General features: G+C 48.0%; 1 protein-coding gene across 18 annotated transcripts in view; it reads left to right on the top strand.

The window, feature by feature from the left end:
• Nucleotides 1-22,112, top strand: part of HSPG2 (heparan sulfate proteoglycan 2) — a 903,404-nt gene that overhangs the window by 607,999 nt on the left and 273,293 nt on the right. For 12 of the 18 annotated variants that reach the window (XM_085608925.1, XM_085608919.1, XM_085608917.1 and 9 more), the window contains 4 exons: nt 4,184-4,306; nt 4,885-5,037; nt 5,623-5,765; nt 19,017-19,094. In XM_085608925.1, coding sequence (XP_085465051.1) covers nt 4,184-4,306; nt 4,885-5,037; nt 5,623-5,765; nt 19,017-19,094 — 497 coding nt within the window. The remainder of the gene's footprint in view (nt 1-4,183; nt 4,307-4,884; nt 5,038-5,622; nt 5,766-19,016; nt 19,095-22,112) is intronic. The other 6 variants (XM_085608923.1, XM_085608921.1, XM_085608920.1 and 3 more) reach the window with 1 other exon arrangement.

Raw genomic sequence — 22,112 nt, 5'->3', positions numbered from 1 at the left:
AGGAAGACTCTGTTCCCTTCATCATTGAAGTGCACACCATCTCCTCTATAAATGTCTTGCATGTCATAACGCAAGTTGTTGTGGTAAATGGCACCCATACCATAGTCACGGAGGAAAGCAGAAACAGATTTGTTGACGTGCTTTCTTGCTTTGTCATCGCACCGCGTGCCCACCGTGCGTGCACGGCACTAACTGCGTAAAGTGGGCGCGCGGTGCGCGAAGCGCACCGCGTGCTCACTGTGCGCGCACGGTGCGCGAAGCGCACCGTGCGCGCACGGAACGAACTGCGTTAAGTGGGTGCGCACGCCACGAATGGCGTAAAGTAACTTAGCATTTAAAAAACCGTACAAATTCACTGAAAAAACCATAGGTTTCACACACGTTATAGTTAGGAATTAGCATTTAAAAAACCTTGCAAATTCACTGAAAAAACCATAGGTTTCACACATGTTATAGTTAGCGGAAATTTTACTGATAAAAAACCAATGAAATTCCCCCGTTATAGTTAGTGCAGGCAACTATAACTCACGCGACCGCAATCTTCTGCTGATGACATATGTGTCTTTATGAAAAAAAAATATTTGTAATATATGTATAGCTAAAAATGTATGGAAGAAGACATGGGCAAATAAGTGTCTAAATACAGTATTAGCATCAGCAGAGGATTGCGGTCGCGTGAGTTATAGTTGCCTGCACTAACTATAACGGGGGAATTTCATTGGTTTTTTATCAGTAAAATTTCCGCTAACTATAACATGTGTGAAACCTATGGTTTTTTCAGTGAATATATATATATATATATATATATATGTGCATATGCCAATTACAATGGGTACTCTTCTTCCTGCATCTTCAGCGATAGGGTCCCTTTTGCGTCCCATGTGGAATGGTTCCCCAGCTTTGCACTGCTCCCTTCTTGGTGTGCAGTTACTAAATGCTATCTCTTTCTGGACAAGGGTTACTTTTACTTCCAGTCGGAGAATGTAACCAACGATTCTGAGATTCTTTCCTATATTTATGCGTCTGTTGGTACTCTGGTGCCTCTGCTACCACTACGTCTGTTGGTACTCTAGTGCCTCTGCTGCCACTTCCTTCGGATGTGCCCCTTTGCTTGAGTATCACCCTCTACTATGTCTGCTGTGCCTGCAGGACAGCTCGTCTGCTGTCAGTCGTCCTAGGGTCTGCACCCTGCATATCTGTGTTTCATGAGTTAGTTCTCACCTTAGTCTTCCAGCTGCATGTTTGGGCAGTCCTATGCTTATTTTACCTATGCCACCTTGTTGTGTCTGTGGCTGTCGGCTCTCTGCATGTTTTAGTGGGGGCCCGCATCAGCGTGCTTCAGATTGTTACTGTTCGCACCTGTCCCCCCCCCCCCCTTTGGTGCCTGGGTGTGTGCTTGGCGTGTTTCTTGTTCCCGCCTGTCCTTCTAGAGGACGTTGCTCAGTCTCTACCTCTTGTCCTTGGATCCTGGCTAAAGCTTCGCCAGCATTCCATCCGTGGGCTAGTCTGGTAGGCTCTGGTTGCATCTCCTCATTTTTTTCCCCAACCTTTGGTTGGTGTCCACATCGTGGCTATTAAGCTGAGAGTGGTCCTTCTTCCTCCTTCGTTCGGGAATCTCTTTGATTGGTATATAGCTGGTGCCGTTTCTACATCTCATTCTTATATGGGTATGGTGTAGCACCATTCTGGCATTTTTTTGGGACGCCTTGCCTCCTGTTTTCTTTCGCTCTTCCGAGCTAATTGGGTTGATATCTGGCTGTTCCGCCACAGCCTTCCCCATTGTCCGTCACTTTGTTGCCGGCTCAGTGGCTGTTCCGCAACAGCCTTCCCCATTGTCAGTCTGTTTCCGGCTCAATGTTTGGGCACTTTCTGGGGTTCTTTCGGCCCGCGGGGTATGGCTATGGTATCTATTCTAAGTTAAGGAATCTGCGGCTAGATGTCGCTATCAGATGTACAAGTTACTTACCTTCGGTAACGATGTATCTGGTAGAGACGTTGTCTAGCCGCAGATTCCTTAATGCCCACCCATCCTCCCCGCTCTGCGACATCCTTGCCAGGAGGGCTTCTCTTCTTGCCTACTTTAAGTTGCTATTGGTTTTCTTTCAAGGGTGCTCATATAGTTGCGCCTCTTTCACAATTACCATATGCGGCTGACTCCCTCCAAGGGATTTCTTCCTGTAGATGGTGCCTTTTCTTTCACTGTCATCAGGAGATGCTTCTTCTCCTGCTGTCTTCCCTTCCCGCCCGCCTTTTCCATTCTCTGGAGACTCTTGTCCCCTATATAGTCGTCTTCTTTGACGATTTCTTAAGCTCTGTTTCACACTTCCATTGTTGTGAGGGAAAATACCTTTTTTTTTTTCTTTTTTTATAAATCTTTTTTTTTAAACAGACTCGACATAAGGGTACAGTTTTACAAAAGTCAATAGAGGGGATTACAGTGAAATCAAATATACATACAGATACAGTAGGATAGTTCATTGGAAATCACGGGGAGGGAGAATCATCACAGTCCAAATTACGGGAAGGAGTACATATATTGCCACGGTATTCATTCCAGGGGGCCCATATCTTGGACCATTTTCGGGGGCAGCCTCGGGCCATGTACACTGTCTTTTCCCTGGGGAAGATTCCTTTTTGATGTACATTGCTGTTCTTTCTGTAAGGAAGACACCTTATTGGAATACATTGCTGTTCTTTCTGTGCTCCGTCCTTGTTGGACGGCTCATTTCTACATGGCAATAGCAGTCTATCTTTTTGTCTGTTGAGATATTCTTACCTTGTTGCTCACACTTTGGCATGGGTCTACGCTTTGCTATACTTACATATATATGTAGACAGTGTCTGATGCTTTCTTTTATGATGGTGTTGTGCACCATCCACCTTACTTATTTTGCTGATTTTTTTCATCCTTCGCACACTGTTGCCATGCTTTCACAATTTTTGTTGGTGGCTCCGCGTTGTGCCATGGAAAAGTTTCTCCGAAGAAAACTGACGTCAGCGCATCGGGAGGGACTTGTATGACCTTGCTGACGTCACGTACGTGGACGTCAGGGTGGGGTCGTGTGGCGCCGTCTCCTGGTGCGCAGAGGTGCTGCTGCAAAGAATTTTCCAGATATAGTTTGACGCCTGGGGATATTCTAAGTTAAGGAATCTGCGTCTAGACAATGTCTCTACCAAATACATTGTTACCGAAGGCAAGGGCATTGGGGTCACAAAATGTTGTTTTTATGAAACTTGTCACAATTTAAAAAACATGTGTCTTTTGGTACTGTGCTTGAATAATAAGGATGCCTGCAATGAGTGGTTTCGTATTAGTGTTTGAAACCAAGCTTACTGTACTGCAGGTTGTAGTTGAGGGTTTTTGATAGCGCTTTTGTGTGAGTCTTAATTCTTGTTTCCAGTGATATTGCTCGTCTGATTGAGCTGAATTTGCAGAACAATGTGACATCTGTCTTTGAACAGCAGTAGTTTGTGTGTGAGGTGGCAGCAAATAACAGGAGAATTGTATTGACTTCAATATGTGGTCCTCTTATTTTACTACTGCTTGGATGCTGCGATTCAGGAAGTAAAGCCCTTGGTGGAAGGAACATTTGTACCTCAAAATTATAGCAGTAGGAGGTTTTCTGTGTTCAGTCATGCGATGCACTAGCAAAACAGCTGAGGTTTGCACTGCTAAAATACGATAGAGGTTGTCCTGAGTTGAGGTGCGTAGGCAGGTCTGAGCAATGCCTTGCCCTGGAGCTGGAATAGCAGCGTATGTGCAGTACTGGAATATTAGATGTGCTGCAGTGATTTCCTGAAGGGGTTTGGCTTACATGTGAGTAGTCTGTTCTGAAACAGGAGGAGATTGTGCATGTCTGCCATGAGGTGAATAAGATGGTAATGTATTGCATATGAAGCTCTAAATTTTGTATTTGAATTCAGTAAGCACAACACAAGCAAAGTCCAATGGAGGGGTGAGTTGTGTGCATCTGTTTTGATCTTTAATGTCAAAATAACCAAATGTTTTCTGGAGTAACTGGTATAGTAATCTGGAATGCTTTCCAGAAGTGATTTGTATCTGTACTGAACTATGTATTGTCTCTTAATGGAGATTTGATTGGGCTTCTGAGGTTGAGGTAGTCTTTGCATGAGATTGCTTGCGTTGCGTAACTCTTATGATCGGTCTTCCATCTTGCTATAGCTTCTGCAGCAGTTCCACCCTCTGCAGTCATCGAACCCCTGCAGCTTAGTGTGCAGCAGGGACAGACAGCTGAATTCCGCTGCACTGGGACTGGCAGCCCGGCACCTTCTTTGGAGTGGACCGGTAAGTGCTACGAAATGTTACCTTTCATTTCCTTATGCTACCTGCAGCCTGTGCTCTGTACCTAGAGTACACTTGTCCAATCGTGATTTCCTTAGACCCTTGAACTGTAGTCTTTTCTAAAAACCCATATTAGCTGTACCAATGGACCACCTTCGGAGTCCGTTCTCTTTACCAGTACCTGGAAGATAGGCAGTCCATCCCTAGAGGTGACTGGTCTTGCATCTTGTGACCTACTACCAATCTCTTGACTGCATTTTAGTCCTCGATGTGAAATATCTCTATCCTGGGAGAGTTAAGTCCGTATTTCCCTTTGTCATGACATGCCTAGAATCTGACACAACAGTATTTGTGTTGCTGATTGATATCTCAGATCACTACCTAGATCCAATTCTAACCAACATCGACCTTCGCACCATACTGTTATTGATTAGCAGCACACATTTGTACAGTAGGCCTTGTTGTTTGTCTAGTTTCTAACGTGTGTATGCAGGCCTGGCTACATTTCAGGGTCACTTCAAAGTGCCTTCTTCTTTCAGTGTCTGGGTTAATTCCTGCATTTTCTGTTTTATTTCCCCCAGGTGGGCAGTCGGGTGCCATCTCATCAAAAGCAATAATCCAGGGCGGTGTTCTGCGCTTCCCCGCAGTGGAGCCCTCTGATGAGGGGCACTATACCTGCCGTGTCCACAACAGTGCTGGGCAGCACTTTGCTAGAGCTGTTCTTCGGGTGCACAGTACGTACTGTTTTATTGTGACCCATTCTTTGAAGGCAGAAGCTGCTCAACTAATCCTACTGATTGATGCAGGGCAATCTAATGTGTTTGAATTTGATTACTTTGACTCAGACTGTCTCACCCAAGGCCCTGGCGCACATCATTGTTTGAGAAATGCAGAAAGAGCCTGTATGATGATGATGATGATCAAGGCAAAACGCAAATAGCTTGGTACTAAAAATGTAAAAGAATAATTTGAAGTTTTATCATAGCACATTGATCATGTGCTTAAGGCTACCTTTTAATATGCTTACAAAAATACTTGTTTTCCAGCATGAAATTGATGGTAATTGTTGGAGTGATGTTTTGCATTGGAGAATCTTTGAGCTTGGGTCACACATTTTGCAATTTCTTCACACTTCACACATTAGCTGCATAAAAGCCAATAGATATACTTGCCAGAATTGCAATAGGTCTGTCCATTTTGAATAATATTGATATTTTTGCAATAAGCATTCTATTCTCGTAGACTCTGATCTTGGGGAAATTAACTGGTTTGGGTTATATTAATACTGATCTTCATATGGACCCTACTTTACCTTTTAGGTGGTAGTGTCCTGGATGTCCAGGTGAGCCCTGAGCGAATTGAGGTCCAAGAGGGGGATACCGTGAGTCTGTACTGCCGGGCTGGAGGATCTCCTGCAGCTACCATCTCGTGGAAGAAATTAGGGGGCACCTTACCTTCAAAAGTATGTACTGGTGTTTCTTCTTGTAGTCTACTTAAGATGGGTTGTGGCACCTTACTGCTTATTAAGCCATATCTTTAACATTCTCGATTAAATATAATGAGCTATGAATGATTCTCTTCTTGGTAATTTACACTTCACTGTCCAATTCTATTTTTTCATTATATTGTGAAACAGGACAATATTCACATCACCACTATAAGACTCGTTCAGTAGGTAAATAAGTTTGGGCTTGCTAGGACGCACTGTTGAATCTGAAAGAAACACGTTAGTTAGATTCCTCACCTTAGAATATCCCCAGGCTGGATCCGGAAAGATTTTTGTAGCAATACCCCTTGCGCGTCGCTAGGCGTTGTCTGCGGCTCCGCGTCCGTCGTTGGCGTCGTGCGCCGGAATGATGTCGCCGGAGTACTTAGACGCCGCCCTCGCGCGCTGACGTCAGTTCTTCTTTTTTCCGTGCCAGTAAGCGCCGATCCGGGAAGAGCTTACCCCTAGTCACTTTTTGACTAACTTTTTGACCTCTTTTGGTTAATCGACTCGACTCTGGTCCCGGTAGGATGCCTGGATTCAAGCATTGTGACGCCTGTCACCGACTGATGTCGGTAACGGATCACCATCGCCGGTGCCTGTACTGCCTGGGGGCCGACCATGACGCGGAGTCGTGCCCCGACTGTCAGGCCTTTACATCGAAGGCTAGGCGGGAGCGGTCCCGTAAGCTACTCGAGCTTCGACACTCGGCTCCGCGTCGCTCTCGGTCCATGAGGAGGTCCAAGGACCGTTCGCGGAGCCGCAGCCATCGACATCGCTCGTCGGGATCTTCGGGTAAGTCCCGTCACTCTAAACACTCTAAGAAGTCCAAGCGGCGTCCTCGCTCTTCGGACTCCCCTCGCCGGTCGCGCGACATGGCCGAGGGTCCGGGTGGTTCCACCCCCGCGGCTCTGTCGGAGCCGCAGGAGCCGCGCTCGTCCCCATACCCTCCGGTCCCTGGGACTGACGCGACTCCGGCGGAGGTCAGTGCCTTCCTCTCGGCCATGAGGAATCTGGCTTCGCCGTTGACGCCTGCCGGCGCGCCTTCGGGCCCCGCAGGGTTGACTGGGCGACCTCGCGTGCCGGCGGCTCCGGCCCCGGCGAGGGCTCCGGCCCCGACGGCGCAGGTCCCCGAGGGATCCAGGCCTGGATCTCTGCTGGTGCCGGTCAACCTCACGACGCCTCCTCCGCCGGCGCCGACACCGGTTCTGCCCCTGACGCCGGCCCCACACGGCGTCGAGCCTCAGTTTAGCCCTATTCCGGACCCGGCGCCGGTGCGGCGCCATCCGACGCAGTTACCGGCGCCGATGGGTGCCCACTTCATCCACCATCCGGCTCCGATCATTCCTCCTGTCTACCAGGAATCGGATGATGAGGGCGACTGGGAGGGGTCTCAGGACCCTCTGGCCGAACAGGCCCAATTGTCTCAGGACTGGGCAGAAGAATTGGAGGACGCCAGCGGTTTGGATACCTCTCCAGACGCTGGATTCATCTCTCCTCCGACTGTGGCCTCGGAGGAAGGTGCAGCCTTTTCTGTGGTGCTGCGCAAGGCGGCCGAAGCCCTAGGGCTCGAGTTGTCTGCTGTGGCTGTGAGGACTAACGTCCTCACCGAGGTCCTTCAACCGACAGCAAGCTCCACTGAGCCTCTGCTGCAGTTTAATGAGGCCCTCATTGACGTTCTCCAAGGCACTTGGTCCAAGCCCTCCACAGTCCCTCCTGTGGACAGGAACGTTCCCTGGCGCCACCGCCCTGCGACCCTGCATTTCTCTCCCACCACCCCACCCCCGAGAGCCTGGTTATCCAGGCCTCAACCTCCCAATCCTCCTTCCCGTCCGCTCCTCCGGATAGGGAATCCAAGAGGTTGGAGCAGTTTGGCAAGAAACTGTTCTCGTCCCTGAGTTTGGGACTGCGGTCTTTAAATACCGCTTGCCTGTTGGACCTTTACTCCCACTCGCTGTGGGATGCGGTGGAGGACGTGCTGCCCTTGTGCCCGGAGGAGGCCCGGGAGCGACTCATCCAAGCACTTGCTAACGGGCGAGATGCAGCGCGGCACGCCATTAGATGTGGACTTGACACCACGGACTCGCTGGGTCGGGCAATTTCCACCACGGTGGCGCTTCGGTGTCACGCCTGGCTGAGGTCCACGTCGTTTTCAGGGGATGTCCAAAGCTCCCTTATGGACATGCCCTTCGATTGCACTCGCCTTTTTGACGAGAAGGCGGACCGTGCGCTTGCCCGGTTCAAGGACTCCCGGGCCACGGCCAAGTCCTTGGGTCTTTCGGCCCGCGGCTGCAAACTTCCGCTTTTCACCCCTTTCGTGGCCAAGGAAGGGGCGCCTCCTCACGTCCGCCCGGCCGCAGAACCAACCTGCACGCGGTCCCGGACGTGGTTTCCGCCGTGGCGGTTCTTGAGGACAACGTGCCGGTCAGTCCACATCCACCCCGGCAGCATCCGCCTCAAAGCCCTCCTAGTCCGAGCTTTCAGGCCCATTCAACGCCAGTGGGGGGCAGAGTTCGCCATCACCTGCTCCACTGGCGCTCCATCACTTCGGACCGGTGAGTGCTGCAAATCGTCCGAAGGGGCTACTCCCTCCCCTTCGAGACGACCCCTCCTCCAGCCATGCCACCACAGAACCACTGTATGTCGGGGGATCATTTGCATCTTCTCCGGGAGGAGGTTTCGGCCCTCTTGGCCAAAGAGGCCATCGAGCGCATTCCTGGTCCAGAAGTAGGTCGTGGTTGCTATTCCCACTACTTCCTGGTTCCCAGGAGGGCAAAGGGGGCCTACGCTCGATCTTGGATCTCAGAAGCGTGAACGCCTTCCTCCGGAAGGAACGGTTCAAGATGCTCACTTTGGCTCAGGTTCTTGCTGCCCTAGACCCTGGAGACTGGATGGTAGCGTTGGACTTGCAGGACGCTTACTTCCACATCCCCGTCCTGCCGGCCCACCGGCGTTACCTGCGATTCACGGTGGGTCAGGAGCACTTTCAGTTCACCGTGCTCCCCTTCGGCCTCACCAGTGCCCCTCGGGTGTTATCGAAAGTGATGGCGGTGGTCGCAGCTCATCTGCGCAGATCAGGGGTCCCAGTCTTCCCCTATCTCGACGACTGGCTGTTGAAGGCGGGCTCGCCCCAGCAAGTCGGCTCCCACCTCCAGACTACAGCAGACCTCCTGCATTCGTTGGGGTTCTCCATCAATGTGCCAAAGTCGCACCTGAGTCCCTCCCAAAAGCTCCTTTTCATAGGGGCGGTTCTCCCATCTTCCGGCCTCTGTCCTGGATTTCGGTCAGGTTGGTGCTGCGGCTTCTGGGGCTGATGGCCTCCTGCATCCTGTTAGTACCTCACGCCAGATGGCGGATGCGGGCTCTGCAGTGGGACCTGAAGTTTTAGTGGTCCCAGCATCGAGGCAACCTGTCCGACCACGTCTTGATCTCGGCGGGCACTGCGAAACCGCTGCAGTGGTGGCTCACGGATCGCGATTGGGTCAGCGGCAGATCCCTCTCCCTTCCCCAACCGGAGCACGTGTTAGTGACGGATGCGTCCCTCCTGGGATGGGGGGGCCATATGGGAGAGGCGGAGATCAGAGGACTCTGGTCTCCGGCGGAGACTCTGCTCCATATCAATCTTTTGGAGCTGAGGGCGATCCGACTTGCACTGAAAGCCTGCCTTCCCTCTGTCCGGGGAAGTGTCGTGCAGGTGTTTACAGACAACACCACCGCCATGTGGTATTGCAACAAACAGGGCGGGGTGGGGTCGTGGACCCTTTGTCAGGAGGCCCTACGCCGCTGGTCATGGCTGGAACACCAGGGCATTACCCTAGTGGTTCAACATCTGGCGGGCTCTCTGAACGCCAGAGCGGACGAACTCCGCCACCGGTGCATGATGGATCACGAATGGCGTCTGAACTCGGACGTGGCGCAAGGTCTCTTTCTGCAGTGGGGAGAGCCTTGGTTAGATCTATTCGCCACCGAAGAGAACGCGCAATGTCAGCAGTTCTGCGCTTTGGAGTTTCCAAGGCGGCACTCGCTCGGAGACGCTTTTCGTCGCGAGTGGAGTTGCAGTCTGTTGTACGCCTTTCCGCCTTTACCACTTCTGCCCAGAGTGCTGAAGAAGATCAGGCGTGACCGGGCCCAAGTCATCTTGGTGGTTCCGGATTGGGCACGAAGGTACTGGTATCCCGAGCTACTCAGTATGTCCATCGATCCCCCGATCCGACTGCCTCTTCAGGAGGATCTTCTGTCGCAGCAGCGGGGGACGGTCCTCCACCCAAACCTGTCCAGCCTCCAACTACATGCGTGGAGATTGAGCGGCGGCAGTTGATTCCATTTGACTTGCCTCCTGAAGTCTGTGATGTCATTCTGGCAGCCAGGCGTCCCTCCACAAAGACGGTATACGCCTGCCGGTGGAACAAATTTGTGGCATGGTGCCCAGCAAAGGCTGTGGATCCCCTTTCTGCCCCTCTTTCTGAGGTTCTCCTCTTTCTTCTTTCTTTGGCCCAGCAGGGCTCTGCTCTGGGCACCTTGAAAGGTTATCTTGCTGCTATCTCTGCCTTCCTTCGGCTTCCTGATCAGCCTTCTCTTTTCAAGTCCCCTGTTGTTTCACGCTTTCTCAAGGGCATTACTCATATGTACCCTCCTGTTCCTTTCGTAATGCCTCAGTGGGACTTGAACCTTGTTCTCACTTTTCTGATGTGCGCTCCCTTTGAGCCCCTTCATAACTGTCCCATCCGTCTTTTGACTTTGAAAACTGCTTTCTTGGTAGCAATCACCTCCGCTAGGCGAGTGGGTGAGCTCCAGGCTTTGTCATCCAAGCCTCCCTTCCTTTCAGTTCATCCGGACAAAGTTGTCCTCCGGACACGTCCTTCTTTCCTGCCTAAAGTCGTGACTCCCTTTCACATCGGGCAATCTGTCACGCTGCCCACCTTCTTTCCGCCTCCGCATCCTTCAAAAGATGAAGAGAGGCTGCACCGTCTGGACCCAAAACGTGCGCTATCCTTTTATTTGGACCGCACAAGACCGTTCCGGGTGGACGACCATCTTTTTGTTGGGTACGTTGGGGCTAAGAAGGGTAAAGCTGTACACAAGCGGACCATCTCTTGGTGGGTCGTGTTGTGTATTAAGACCTGCTATTCTTTGGCGAAAAAGGTTCCTCCTGTTGGGCTACGGGCCCATTCTACTCGGGCCATGGCGGCCACGACTGCACTGGGACGGGGAGTCCCCTTGCAAGACATCTGTCAGGCGGCGACGTGGACTTCGCTGCACACGTTTGCGAGACATTACTGCCTGGACAGCCAAGTCCGAAGGGATGGCCACTTTGGTCGTTCTGTTCTCCAGGACTTTCTGGTTTGATCTTGGTTCGCAGACCCACCACCGGGGTTGGTATTGCTGGGGTATCTATTCTAAGGTGAGGAATCTAACGAACGTGTTTATTTCAGATGAACAAGTTACTTACCTTCGGTAACGATGTATCTGTAAGAAACATTAGTTAGTTAGATTCCTCACCGACCCACCCAGCCTCCCCGTTCTGCGAACCGACATCTAGGGTTAAGGTTCTCCCTTTCAGGGCCCTAGATTTTTTGGCACCAGTGTCGGTCTCTTGCATGTCTCAGCGTTCCTGGCGCGGAAAGCTATGTACAAGAACTGACGTCAGCGCGCGTCATTCCGGCGCACGACGCCAACGACGGACGCGGAGCCGCAGACAACGCCTAGCGACGCGCAAGGGGTATTGCTACAAAAATCTTTCCGGATCCAGCCTGCCGCCTGGGGATATTCTAAGGTGAGGAATCTAACTAACTGTTTCTTACAGATACATCGTTACCGAAGGTAAGTAACTTGTTCTTCAATACCACTAAACGCCCAGCTCACTGATATAAACTCCCCAGGCCACAAACCTACAAAGTAATTAAATAGACTGATTGCTATAGGATGTGTGCAATGACATCATGGGAAGGAAAGTCATGGAAATTGATGCCAAAAGTGCACTCCCTCACTTTAAAGTGAATGGGCCTATTACACAGTCAGAGGTGAAGTACAAATGCATCTGTAAATTTGCTCAAAAGTGGTTTCCTGACTGGAAGAGCAATACACAAAAACAAGAAGTAAATATGATCACACAGACAATGTAAAACAATTTTATATTAATTTTTGGGGGGTAATTCTTTATTTTTTCTACATATAAAGTGGTAATTGAGCTTAGAAAATTGTTAAATTGTTTAACATTGTGATTGGTATATACAAACATAACTTGCTTGTTTTAAAAAAAAAAATAAAAAAATAAAGCTTTTGGTGTTAGTGTTTGAGAATCAAAGCACAAAAGCACATTTGGCATACCTCTGGGGGCTTTGCTATCTCATGAAGTGCTGAAAGTGTAAATGTTGGCTCTAAGAAAAACTCCTTCCATTGCTCTTTTCAGAGAAAAAGATGATTAAAAAACATCTAAAGGCCACTTTGTAAATGAATGCAACAGTGTACCATGATTACACAAACACCATTGGTTTTGGGTTATAATGTAATGGCTACTGCTCCTTCAGGCTTGGGAAAGAGGGCCCCCTAGCTATAAAGAGAGGGCCAGTCCATTCACTATCGTTTACTCCTAACTTCTGCCTCGAGCACCCCCAAAACGGTCAGTTCTGCATTTAATAAGTCTGGAATGAAAGATAATGATTTGTTAATGTAGCAGTTAAATATTTTAAAACATAAATACTATTGTCAAATCAGACTAGCATATTAGATTCATGTCAAACTTAGGCTTTTATGACCTAATAAAAGCTCAACCCATTTTTCTCTGAAACAAGTCTTTCTTGGAAGATTCCCTTTCTTTGAAGTGAAACTCTGTGTAAACGTACAATTCGGTGAGTCAGAGACTTCATTTTGTGCTATCACTAATATTCTGAGATCTGTCAAACTCAATCACATCTCTAAGCCTTTTTATCTGATTCCAGTGTCTCTGCACACTTCCATACCTTGCTACAGTGTCCAATTAAGTGTTATGTCCCTCAGAGCATACCCATGTGTTTGCTTCATTCTTTCAGAGGAGGTATGAGAGCGCCTCCAGTGAGTGACCAAGTAATTCTAGCTGTGGAGGCTCACTATGCAGGTACTCACCACTCAGTCCAGTAAGCAAATCAGTTTGTTTGCTATTAAAATACAGTAGTACGCCAGTCAGTGCTAGCAGTGTTGCTCGCCTATGTTTCCAGCTGACTCTGGTACGCCTAGTCAATCCTCCTTCCGGTCTCCTATTTCTGTACATTTTCTTTGTCTGAAAATTTCATTTAACATACAAAATAGGTGCAAAAGTTTAAAAATCTCTAAAACTTTGAGCGAATTTACTAGTCTCAATTCTCGAATCCATTTCTGTACCAAAGTGTTGCAAAATATTACTTAGATGTGTAAAGTGTAACATAGACACCCAAAGTGTAACATGGGTATGAAGATAACATCATATACAAGTCCAAAGATCCTCTTCCTCGGTCTCCGAGTCAGAAATAGTGGAATTTTACCCCCATAAAACTACTTACTTGCACTAAAAATTCTGACAATATATCTGGATTTCGATGTGGGTACGCTTTCTCCTTGGGGTGGCTGTTGTCATTCCAGGTTGTCAGCTACAAAAGGTGCTGATGAGCTGCAGATATTCATGTTTGTTGGTACTGTAAGAAGTTTCCCACCCTGATAAAAGATGGGAGACTGCATCTCCTCCGAGAATTTAGTGCGTAAAACAAAATATACTCTCCATATTGGCAGTAGTTGTTACCTAATGGTGTTCCTCATAGTTTGCATGTTGGGCAATAGAATTGAGGTGTGCAGGGGAATTAAAATGAGCAAGTTAGAAGTAGTTACCAAAGAGGCCCATGGCTTAAAAAATGAAAAATGCTACGGTAAAGGTTCAGGTTAAGCTACAAGATCTAGAGGAACCTTACCTTGAATTGTTAATAAGACAGTCTTTGTAGTAACCATGCAAGATACAAACTTCAGATGCTTAGAACCGATTGCTGAATCTTACTTTTTTGATAATGTTCTCTTTTTTCTGAGATCCATAGTGTGTACTATTTAGGAAATACCAGTGATTTTTCCTTCTGATAGTTGAACTCTGTAGGAAACTGGCTCTATATATACTACACCAAAGTGAGGTATAGTGTGTATGGAGTTCAGATGACCCCAGAGGTAGGCAGAGGTTAAAGTTAGATAGAACCTTACTCTCTATTTGTGGTAGAGTGGTCGAGCAGTAAGGCAGTATCAGAGGACAGTGTTAAGCATTTGATGTACACACTCAGTCAGCAAATGAATTCACACATTCAAGAACTGAACTCTAGGCCAATTGTTTTTGTATTAAAAAAAATACTATTTATTTTTAGAACCAAGCTAGCCTGGCACAGGTAAGCATAAAATACTTTTCAGTAATAAGTTGCTGAATATAGACGTTTGAAAATGTAATAGAACTTGCACTTTGTTTGATTTACAGGGGATGTAGCAGGTTGCAACACTTAGCAAATACAGTACATTGGAATGAATAGGCTTTTTCAGTAAGTTACTTTGTACGTTACTTTTCTTACTCAGTGCTGGATATCTGGATTCAGCACTGGGACGTTTCCTGTAAACAGGTAACTAAATACTTTTTGGTTATTTGTGCGATTTTTAAAGAATGTTTTTAGATTTCAAAACTCCTCACTTCGAAACTTTTTGGAAGAAAATTGTCAATGTTATCCTATGGAGGAAAAACAGGTTATCGGTTCACAGGTAAGTAATTGTCTGTGGGAGTTAAGGTTCTAGGGTTAGACTCAGGGGTCCCCCAGGGTCAGTGATGCACTTTAGTTTCACCCTCAGCGGCACTAGGGCGGCGGGGTGCAGAGTGTTGAGGCCCAATGTTATCCTATGGAGGATAGGGGGCCTCCGGTTGGTGGCTGCTGGCAAGCAGGCCACACAGCTGTGGGAGCAAAGCTCCTAGGGTTTAGGTCAGGGCAAATAGGGAACCAAATTAGCACCAAAGGTGCACCCTCAGCAGCACTAGGGCGGCTGGGTGCAGGGTGCTGTTTTGAGGTCGGGTGCCCTGTTTTCAATGGAGAACCTCCGGTTTGCAAAAGCACTGCAGGCAGGGAGACGAAGGACTTCAAGAGGTAAGTTGGGAAGTTGAGGGTTGGTTAGGCACCGTTGGCTTGGGCACACAAGGCCGTGGGCGACGGGTGCAGGGGTGCTTTTTGGTGTCGGATCTTCTTACCAGCTCCGGGTCACGGTTAGAGGGGCCTTTTGGATTTAGGCTGCAGGCGTCGGCTGGAGGCTTGAGGCAGGTCAGGGGTCGCTTGATCTCGGGTCAGGATTGCCCGGGGGACCTCCTCGTTGTGTTTTTCCACTCGAGCTTGGGCTGGGTTAGGCGGGTGCAGAGTGGGCTGGATTCGAGCCAGAAGCTGTAGTTTGAACAAATCCGGTGTTCACGGGAGAAGCAGTCTTGGAAGTGAAGGCAGGCAGGTCCTCCGGGGTTTTTGAGGTTGCTGGCTGCAGGACACACCGGGATTTTGCAGGAGCAGGTTCGAGGGGGGACAGTCTGGTAGGGCTGGGGCCAAGTCAGTTGGCGTCGTCCTCTTGTTAGCTGGCTGCACAGCTGTTTGGTCCTTCTTCGTTTCTTCTTGTCAGGCTGGATCTGAGGAAGCAAGGTTCAGGGTGCCCCCTAAATACTAGATATAGGGGCGTTACAGGTAGGTATAGGGCAGGGACCAATAGGTCCCTTCCCTGGGGTGGGTACACCCCCTAACATGCCACTCTCCAGTGGGAGGGGGCAGGAGCCTGTCCCTGGCTGGTTGGGTCCCCCCCCCCCCCCATCCTCAAGATGGCGGGGACTCCGAGTTTTGCTTCACCTCGCCTCCCCCACCTGAGGGGTGGAGTTGGCACAGGTGGGCACACCTCTTTCCCTCACTTGTTTTTCCCGCCAGCTCTCCCGCCCAAAGTGGAGGGTAGAACTAGTGGGGACCAGTTGCTGTAAGCAGCAAATGGTCTGGGGAGGCTCACAAAGGCGGCATGACTTTGAAGCTTCCCCTTCGAGAACCCTGCCCATCCTGGGGGAGGAGACTTGGCACCTCGTCCCAGGATGTGCATTGTTTCAGGCCCCAGAGAGCAGCAGGCTCTCGGCCCAGGGGTCCAGAAACATGTCTGGTGGTGGCTGAAATCAGCCACTCAGCCTGGACACTAGTGGTGGGTTAGTTTGAGGGGGCATCTCTGAGATGCCCTCTGTGTGCATTTTTCATTAATTCCCACACTGGCATCAGGGGGGGTTTAATGTGCTGAGAAGTTTGATACCAAACTTCTCAGTTTTCAGTGTACCCATTATGGTGCTGTGACGTTTGTAATGACAAGCTCCCAGCACCATATACTCTTAATGGCAGCACTGCACTTCAATGTCTAAAAATGGACTTAGACACTTTAGGGGTACAGCGCTAATGCACCTGTACCCTCACCACTGGCATAGGGCACCCAGCTAGAGGGTTGTCTGATCTGTACCAGGGCAGTGGGTTGTAGGCATGGTACACAAGAATGTGTGCCATGTCGACTCTTTACTTTGATCTGCAGCAAAACACGCAGCCTGCAAAGTGTGTGTAAAGGTACAGGGCCTCTAAGGGTGGCATAATAAGTGCTGCAGCCCTTAGAAGTCTTCCCTGGTCACAGTGTGCTGGGTACCTGTGGTACCATTTACCAGGGGCTGACCTGTGGCCAGAGATGCCAATTGGGTTAGTTTTGGGGGAAGAACACAGGCCCTGGGAACCTGATTGGCAGGGACCCAGGGCACACCAAAAAAGTGCATCAGTAGTCTGGCAAAAAGTGTGTGGGGTGGGGTTACTGCAACAGAAACCCACTTTCCTACAAACTCCCAAACTTTTGAAAGTTGATCCTGGACTCCTCACACACATTGAATATGTACCTGCTAATACTTTTGAGGTATGTTTGTCTCCAAACTTGAGCCTCTCATGCTTGTGCACCCTTGATGCTGGAACTGTGGAGTGCTGGTCTTGGACAAAGACACATGAAATCCAGCAGAGAGCTGTTGTGACTTTCTGCCAGGGTTGTTTTTGAGGACAGAAATACTGTTAACAGCTAAACAAGCCCACCTTTATACTGCATCACGATCAACCATTTGTTCTGATGACTTACCTACTGATTCCTAAAGGAGATCTTGTAAGACCCCATAAACTGACTGACCGAAATGCGAGGTGAGGACTCTGTTTGGTGAGCATGCACTTAAGCACCAACATGAACCCTGTATTTCTCACTCTAGCCCCCACTCTTCACCATTCTTGCTTCTAAATAAACCTGTAACCTTCCAACCCAAGGGAGAAGCTGGATTTGTTCTTGAGGTGCTCAATTCCATTTTTCTTCTGACGAAGGGTAATTCTTTTGGGCTTAAGGTGACATGAAGCATAAACATCTGCTGCATATTTTGTTGACATTTGATGTGCAAACTTGGTACCCGTGAGATTTTCCATGTAGAACGCTGGAAACAAAATTGTGCTACCTTAAGTAGTAAAATACAGGTTAGGTATATAGAGGACCAGTGAGTTGTTGAAAATCATTATCTTTGACTGTCACAACGTCCGGGGGCAAGTTACTGTGCTCATGAAGAGGGTGGTAGCCTTAGACTTTCACAGCAATAGTATCATAAATACACTTTTCTGCAAGTTTACTTAGTTATGCAAGAAGTGCATTTATCTTTGCTAATTATATTCGTATCATGCAGAAGCGGTGCATGACAATACGACCATTGGCGACTCCTCCGCCCCACTGCTCATAAAGCAGTGAAAAGGGAAAAAATAGAAACAATATTAACAAGGCTCAAAGGTCTGCTGTAGGGGGGACTTGCATGTATTTGGTGTAGTGCCCTAGGTGCCGGGAGTACCATTTGTTCGGGGTTTACAGGGGTGCTAAAGTCCTTAACCAATTGTAGCACAGTTAGACTTTACCTTGTTTAAGGGAAGGAGCACTGGCACTGAGGTCTGGTTAGCAGGCCTGAGTGCACTGTCAGAGTAGAAAGCCAGCATCTAAAAAAGGGGGCAAAAAATATGGGGGTGACTGCTGCAAGAGCCCAGTTCCCTACAACTAGACTTTCAGTTCTATGAGCTTATGAAAGTGTCGTAATATTTAGCCTGATGGGGCACTGATCTTTGTTACATATGTGATAGCCCACTGCATTTTAATATATTTGAATCCGGTTTCAAAGCGATTGTCATGAGTTCAGCATTCACTGTTCAGACAGACTTTCCAGGAGATTCATTGGGGTTTCATTTCTGTCTCAGATCAATAGTGTTTCCTGCCCAGTGGGGGTATATGTTCTGTCTCATCTTTGATACTGTTAGTGGCCCTCCGAACTACAGGATTTTGGAAATGACCTGACAAGCTCCTTTAATGTATTCAAACCACAACTTCAAGAATCAGTGTGTATAGTAAAAACAAAAATAGAGCATATCTTTTACTTCCCTTCAGGCTAGAATTTGTAGTATCTTGGTTATTATGTTTTACATGTCATCAGTCTTTAACTCATCTTTTTTCACCTTGTTTCTTCTAATTTTTAATGGAAATCATAAGAAGGGCTCCCAGTTTTCCCTTTTCACTGATTTTGTACAGATAAATACAGACCGAAAACATTAATTTTCTTGTCTGTATTAATTTTTAAATTTGGATAAAAACTGAAATTGGGTTGCATTTAGAGTGATTCTCAATACTATCTGCCATGACTGCCAGGCCGATGGCAGATGTGTGGGTTGATAGATAAGGGGGTTAAAAAAGAAAGGCAGTTTAGTAAAGAGGCTTTAACAGCAGTAGATATGCACAAGGTTGATACTGTAATTTACATATTTTCATATAGGTGCACTGATTTATGTTCTGCGGGTGTTCACAGCATTTAAACCTTGCACACATTCAAGCATGAGTGTTTATTTATCGGTTAAATAAATGTGGAAATATACTAATCTAATTTTAGATTCATTTTTCCACAAAACCCAAAATAAATATGGATAAATACAGATAAAATTAGCACAAAAAAAATAAGGATAAATACAGACAGAAATGGCAAAAAAATAAATACCATAAAACCGGGAGCCCTAATCATAAGTAACTTGGGACAGGGGACTGATATTTTAACTAAAACACAAACCTTGCTCAGGGTACTGTCTTTTGCTTTCTCTTTCATTCATTACTCGGTATGCCTTTCACTCTGCATGCTTCCTCTCGTTCTCTGCTTCTTCTGCTTAGGCTCTCTCTTCCTTTGGCTTCCTTCACTTCCGAAACAGCAGCCTCGAGGCACTGCACCGACGGATTCAAGAACTCCAGGTAGCTGCTTCTGCATTCCATCTTAGCTTATGGTATTTGTCTGTGTTCTGGGTGTAGGGCATCCTCATGTGTTGCAGTCAGGAAACCTATCTCTCAGAAACAGATGGACTTTTGCTAACCCTCAGAGTGGTGTACAGTTGTGCTTTGTTTTTTTAGCAACCGTAACAATTAAACAAGCCAACACTTTGAATAATTGAGAAATAACTGTGAATAGTGTGATCAGCTTCCATCCACTAACTTAATATGTGTTTGAATTGCCAGGCACGTTTCTGCACCGCGCACCCCTCTAGTACTGTTTGCATGGAATCTTTTGATTGCTCGTGGGAAGTCAGCCATGTTTTCAGGAATCTTCCATTTTGTGACCTATTTGCACTTTTTTTTACTAAACTCCACTCTTATGTGTAGATCTTCCCTGTTTAATGGACTCCTGCAGAATTAACCTTATAATATGAAATGATGGACCAGCTGTCTGCTGTAGGATGTGATTGAACCTTCTACGCAGAATTTAAATCACTTCATTGATTCAGGCTGGTCTTACTCTTTTTTGTTTGACCTTAAATGGTGCCTTAGTACCATTCCTTGTGGTTATTTTGCTTTGAACAATGAAAGAGGGGGGTTGTTTGTGAAATTATGAGCTTTGTGATGTTGCTGGGAAGGATTGGGTTTCAGATATGGCATCATTACTATGTGATTTCCTTAGACAAATGTGAGGAAGTTTAATACATCCCAACTGTGGTATGTGTGAATCAGTCTGGTCATTGATGTAATTATTTGTGGACTTTTCAGTAAATAGTTAGAAAAAAGGTGAATGTCTTCCCTTTCCTACGACTTGATTTTCTCACAATTGTCATATTTTTTTCATATTCATTGTCCACTCATGTAGCATAGATGACTTGCAGTGTTTTCGCTCCTAGCTAGTCTTCCAGCAGCAGAATCAAAACGAGAAACCTGGTTTATGTTTTCAGAAACACATATTTGTGCATAATTTCACATGCAATTTACATGAGCTTTGTACCTTAACTGGAACATAACCTATAGCAAAGTTGTAACAAGATGTAATGTTTATCCGTCCACTCGTTCAATTACAGATGTACTCCAACATTATCCATTGAGGTATCCACCTACCTGATCATGCATCATCCTGTCAAGAATTCCTGTCATACAAGGGAAACACGCCCTTATGTAAACAGGAGAGCTGTTACATAACTCAAGGGAAACACGCCCTTATGTAAACAGGAGAGCTGTTACATAACTCAAGGGAAACACGCCCTTATGTAAACAGGAGAGCTGTTACATAACTCAAGGGAAACACGCCCTTATGTAAACAGGAGAGCTGTTACATAACTCAAGGAAAACACGCCCTATAAAGGGAGGAACCGGGAGGTACAAGGCTGTCGGATATTGTGTTTACACCGACGTACCTGCTTCGTGAAGAGCAGTGTTCCGGAGTGGTGCTCCAGTAAGGCAAGAACGGAGGTAGGTCGAGTCGTTACTCCCTGGGCCGTGTCTTGCCCCATCGTCACCTGTGAAGGACCCGGAAGCTCTACCGGTCAACCATTGAGCTTCGCTTTTTGACTCGGCTGAGTCCAAGCGCAGTGGCGCTTTTGCTGGTTGGAGTCGTAACTCCCAGCCCGACCAGAGACACAGGGACTGCCAGCTGTAACGCACACCAGGAGGTGTTTGCCGCGTTACAGACTCGGAAGTCCACAGGATCGATCGAGCGGCTGCTCTCGGTTCAGTCTTCTTGCTTGTGATTGGGGTATCGGTGACGCATCACCAGGAGGTGACTCCGCGTCCCGGTGCAGTCTGAGGAAGAGGTTGAGCGGCTGCTCCCTTCAGGTAGAGACCCCGGCTGGGTGTTTCCCTGACTCCTCGATTCTCCCCAACACTCTTCGTGCCCCTCACAGCCTACCGATTGGCATTGTCGGCCATTTCATTTCTGCCCTCTGTTGGCATACGCCGGGATCGGCGTATATGCAGAGGACGGTTAGGACCATCCGTGCTGTGGGCTGGTAACGTACTTAGCCTGGAGGATTCCAGTGACTATAACTTTTGTTTATTCTTTGTATTTTATTTACCTTCATTAAAAGAACTAACCCTTCACAAGTGGTTGCGTCCTCATTGTCGTGTCTGTTAAACGATCCTGAGACGTTCAGGGCGTTACAAAATATCCGACCTTAATAACACTAACTGTCTCCCGGTCGATAACAGACATGGCAACACTTGATGATGTGCTGGCTGCTGTAGCGGCCATGCAAGTTGAAGTGGCTGCCTCTAGGCAAGAAACAGCCGATGTAAAAGCCAGACTGGATGCTATCCAATTGGACCCGCTCACGCCCAGCACCTCCCTCACGAACCAGACCCCTGCGGTAGTGGTGGAAATGCCGGTAGCCATCCCCTTGGCAACACCAGAGAGGTACAGTGGGGATCCTAACACAGTGCAGGTATTCCTCACACAAGTGGCGCTACATTTATCGTGCAAACCAAAGGCGTTCCCCACGAGTCAGGCTCGTGTGGCTTTCCTTATATCCTATTTGGCTGGAAACGCGGCACAATGGGCCGTACCTCTGGTGAGCAGGGACGACCCCCTCTTATGTGATTGGGGTGCTTTTCGCGAGGAATTCCTGAAGGTATTCGACAGAAGGGCTGACTCGTACACGGCGGACCGTGAAATGCTTGAGTTGAGACAGGGATCCAACGACCTGGTGCAGTATCTCAACGCGTTCCGAAGGCTGGTTGCGGAAACCAAGTGGCCTGTTGCTAAACAGACGGCGCTCTTCCATCAAGGGCTGTGCGATGAGCTCAAGGACGCCGTGGCTCATATTGACCCTCAACCCAAGACATGTGAGGGCCTTATCAACCTGGTATTACGGCTGGAACATAGGCTAAGTGAAAGAAAGGGGGATCATGGGAGAAAAGGAAAATCCCTTCCATCCTATGTGACGGTGGGAAGTCCTGAAACTTCCACCGCATCCAAGGGAGAACCCATGGACATCAGCGCAATACGAGCGAGCCTCA

Source organism: Triturus cristatus, chromosome 1_2, assembly GCF_964204655.1.
Source record: "Triturus cristatus chromosome 1_2, aTriCri1.1, whole genome shotgun sequence".
In the NCBI taxonomy this organism is placed as follows: domain Eukaryota; kingdom Metazoa; phylum Chordata; class Amphibia; order Caudata; family Salamandridae; genus Triturus; species Triturus cristatus.
Note: the sequence above shows the minus strand (reverse complement) of the source record. Positions and strands in the feature narration are given on the sequence as shown.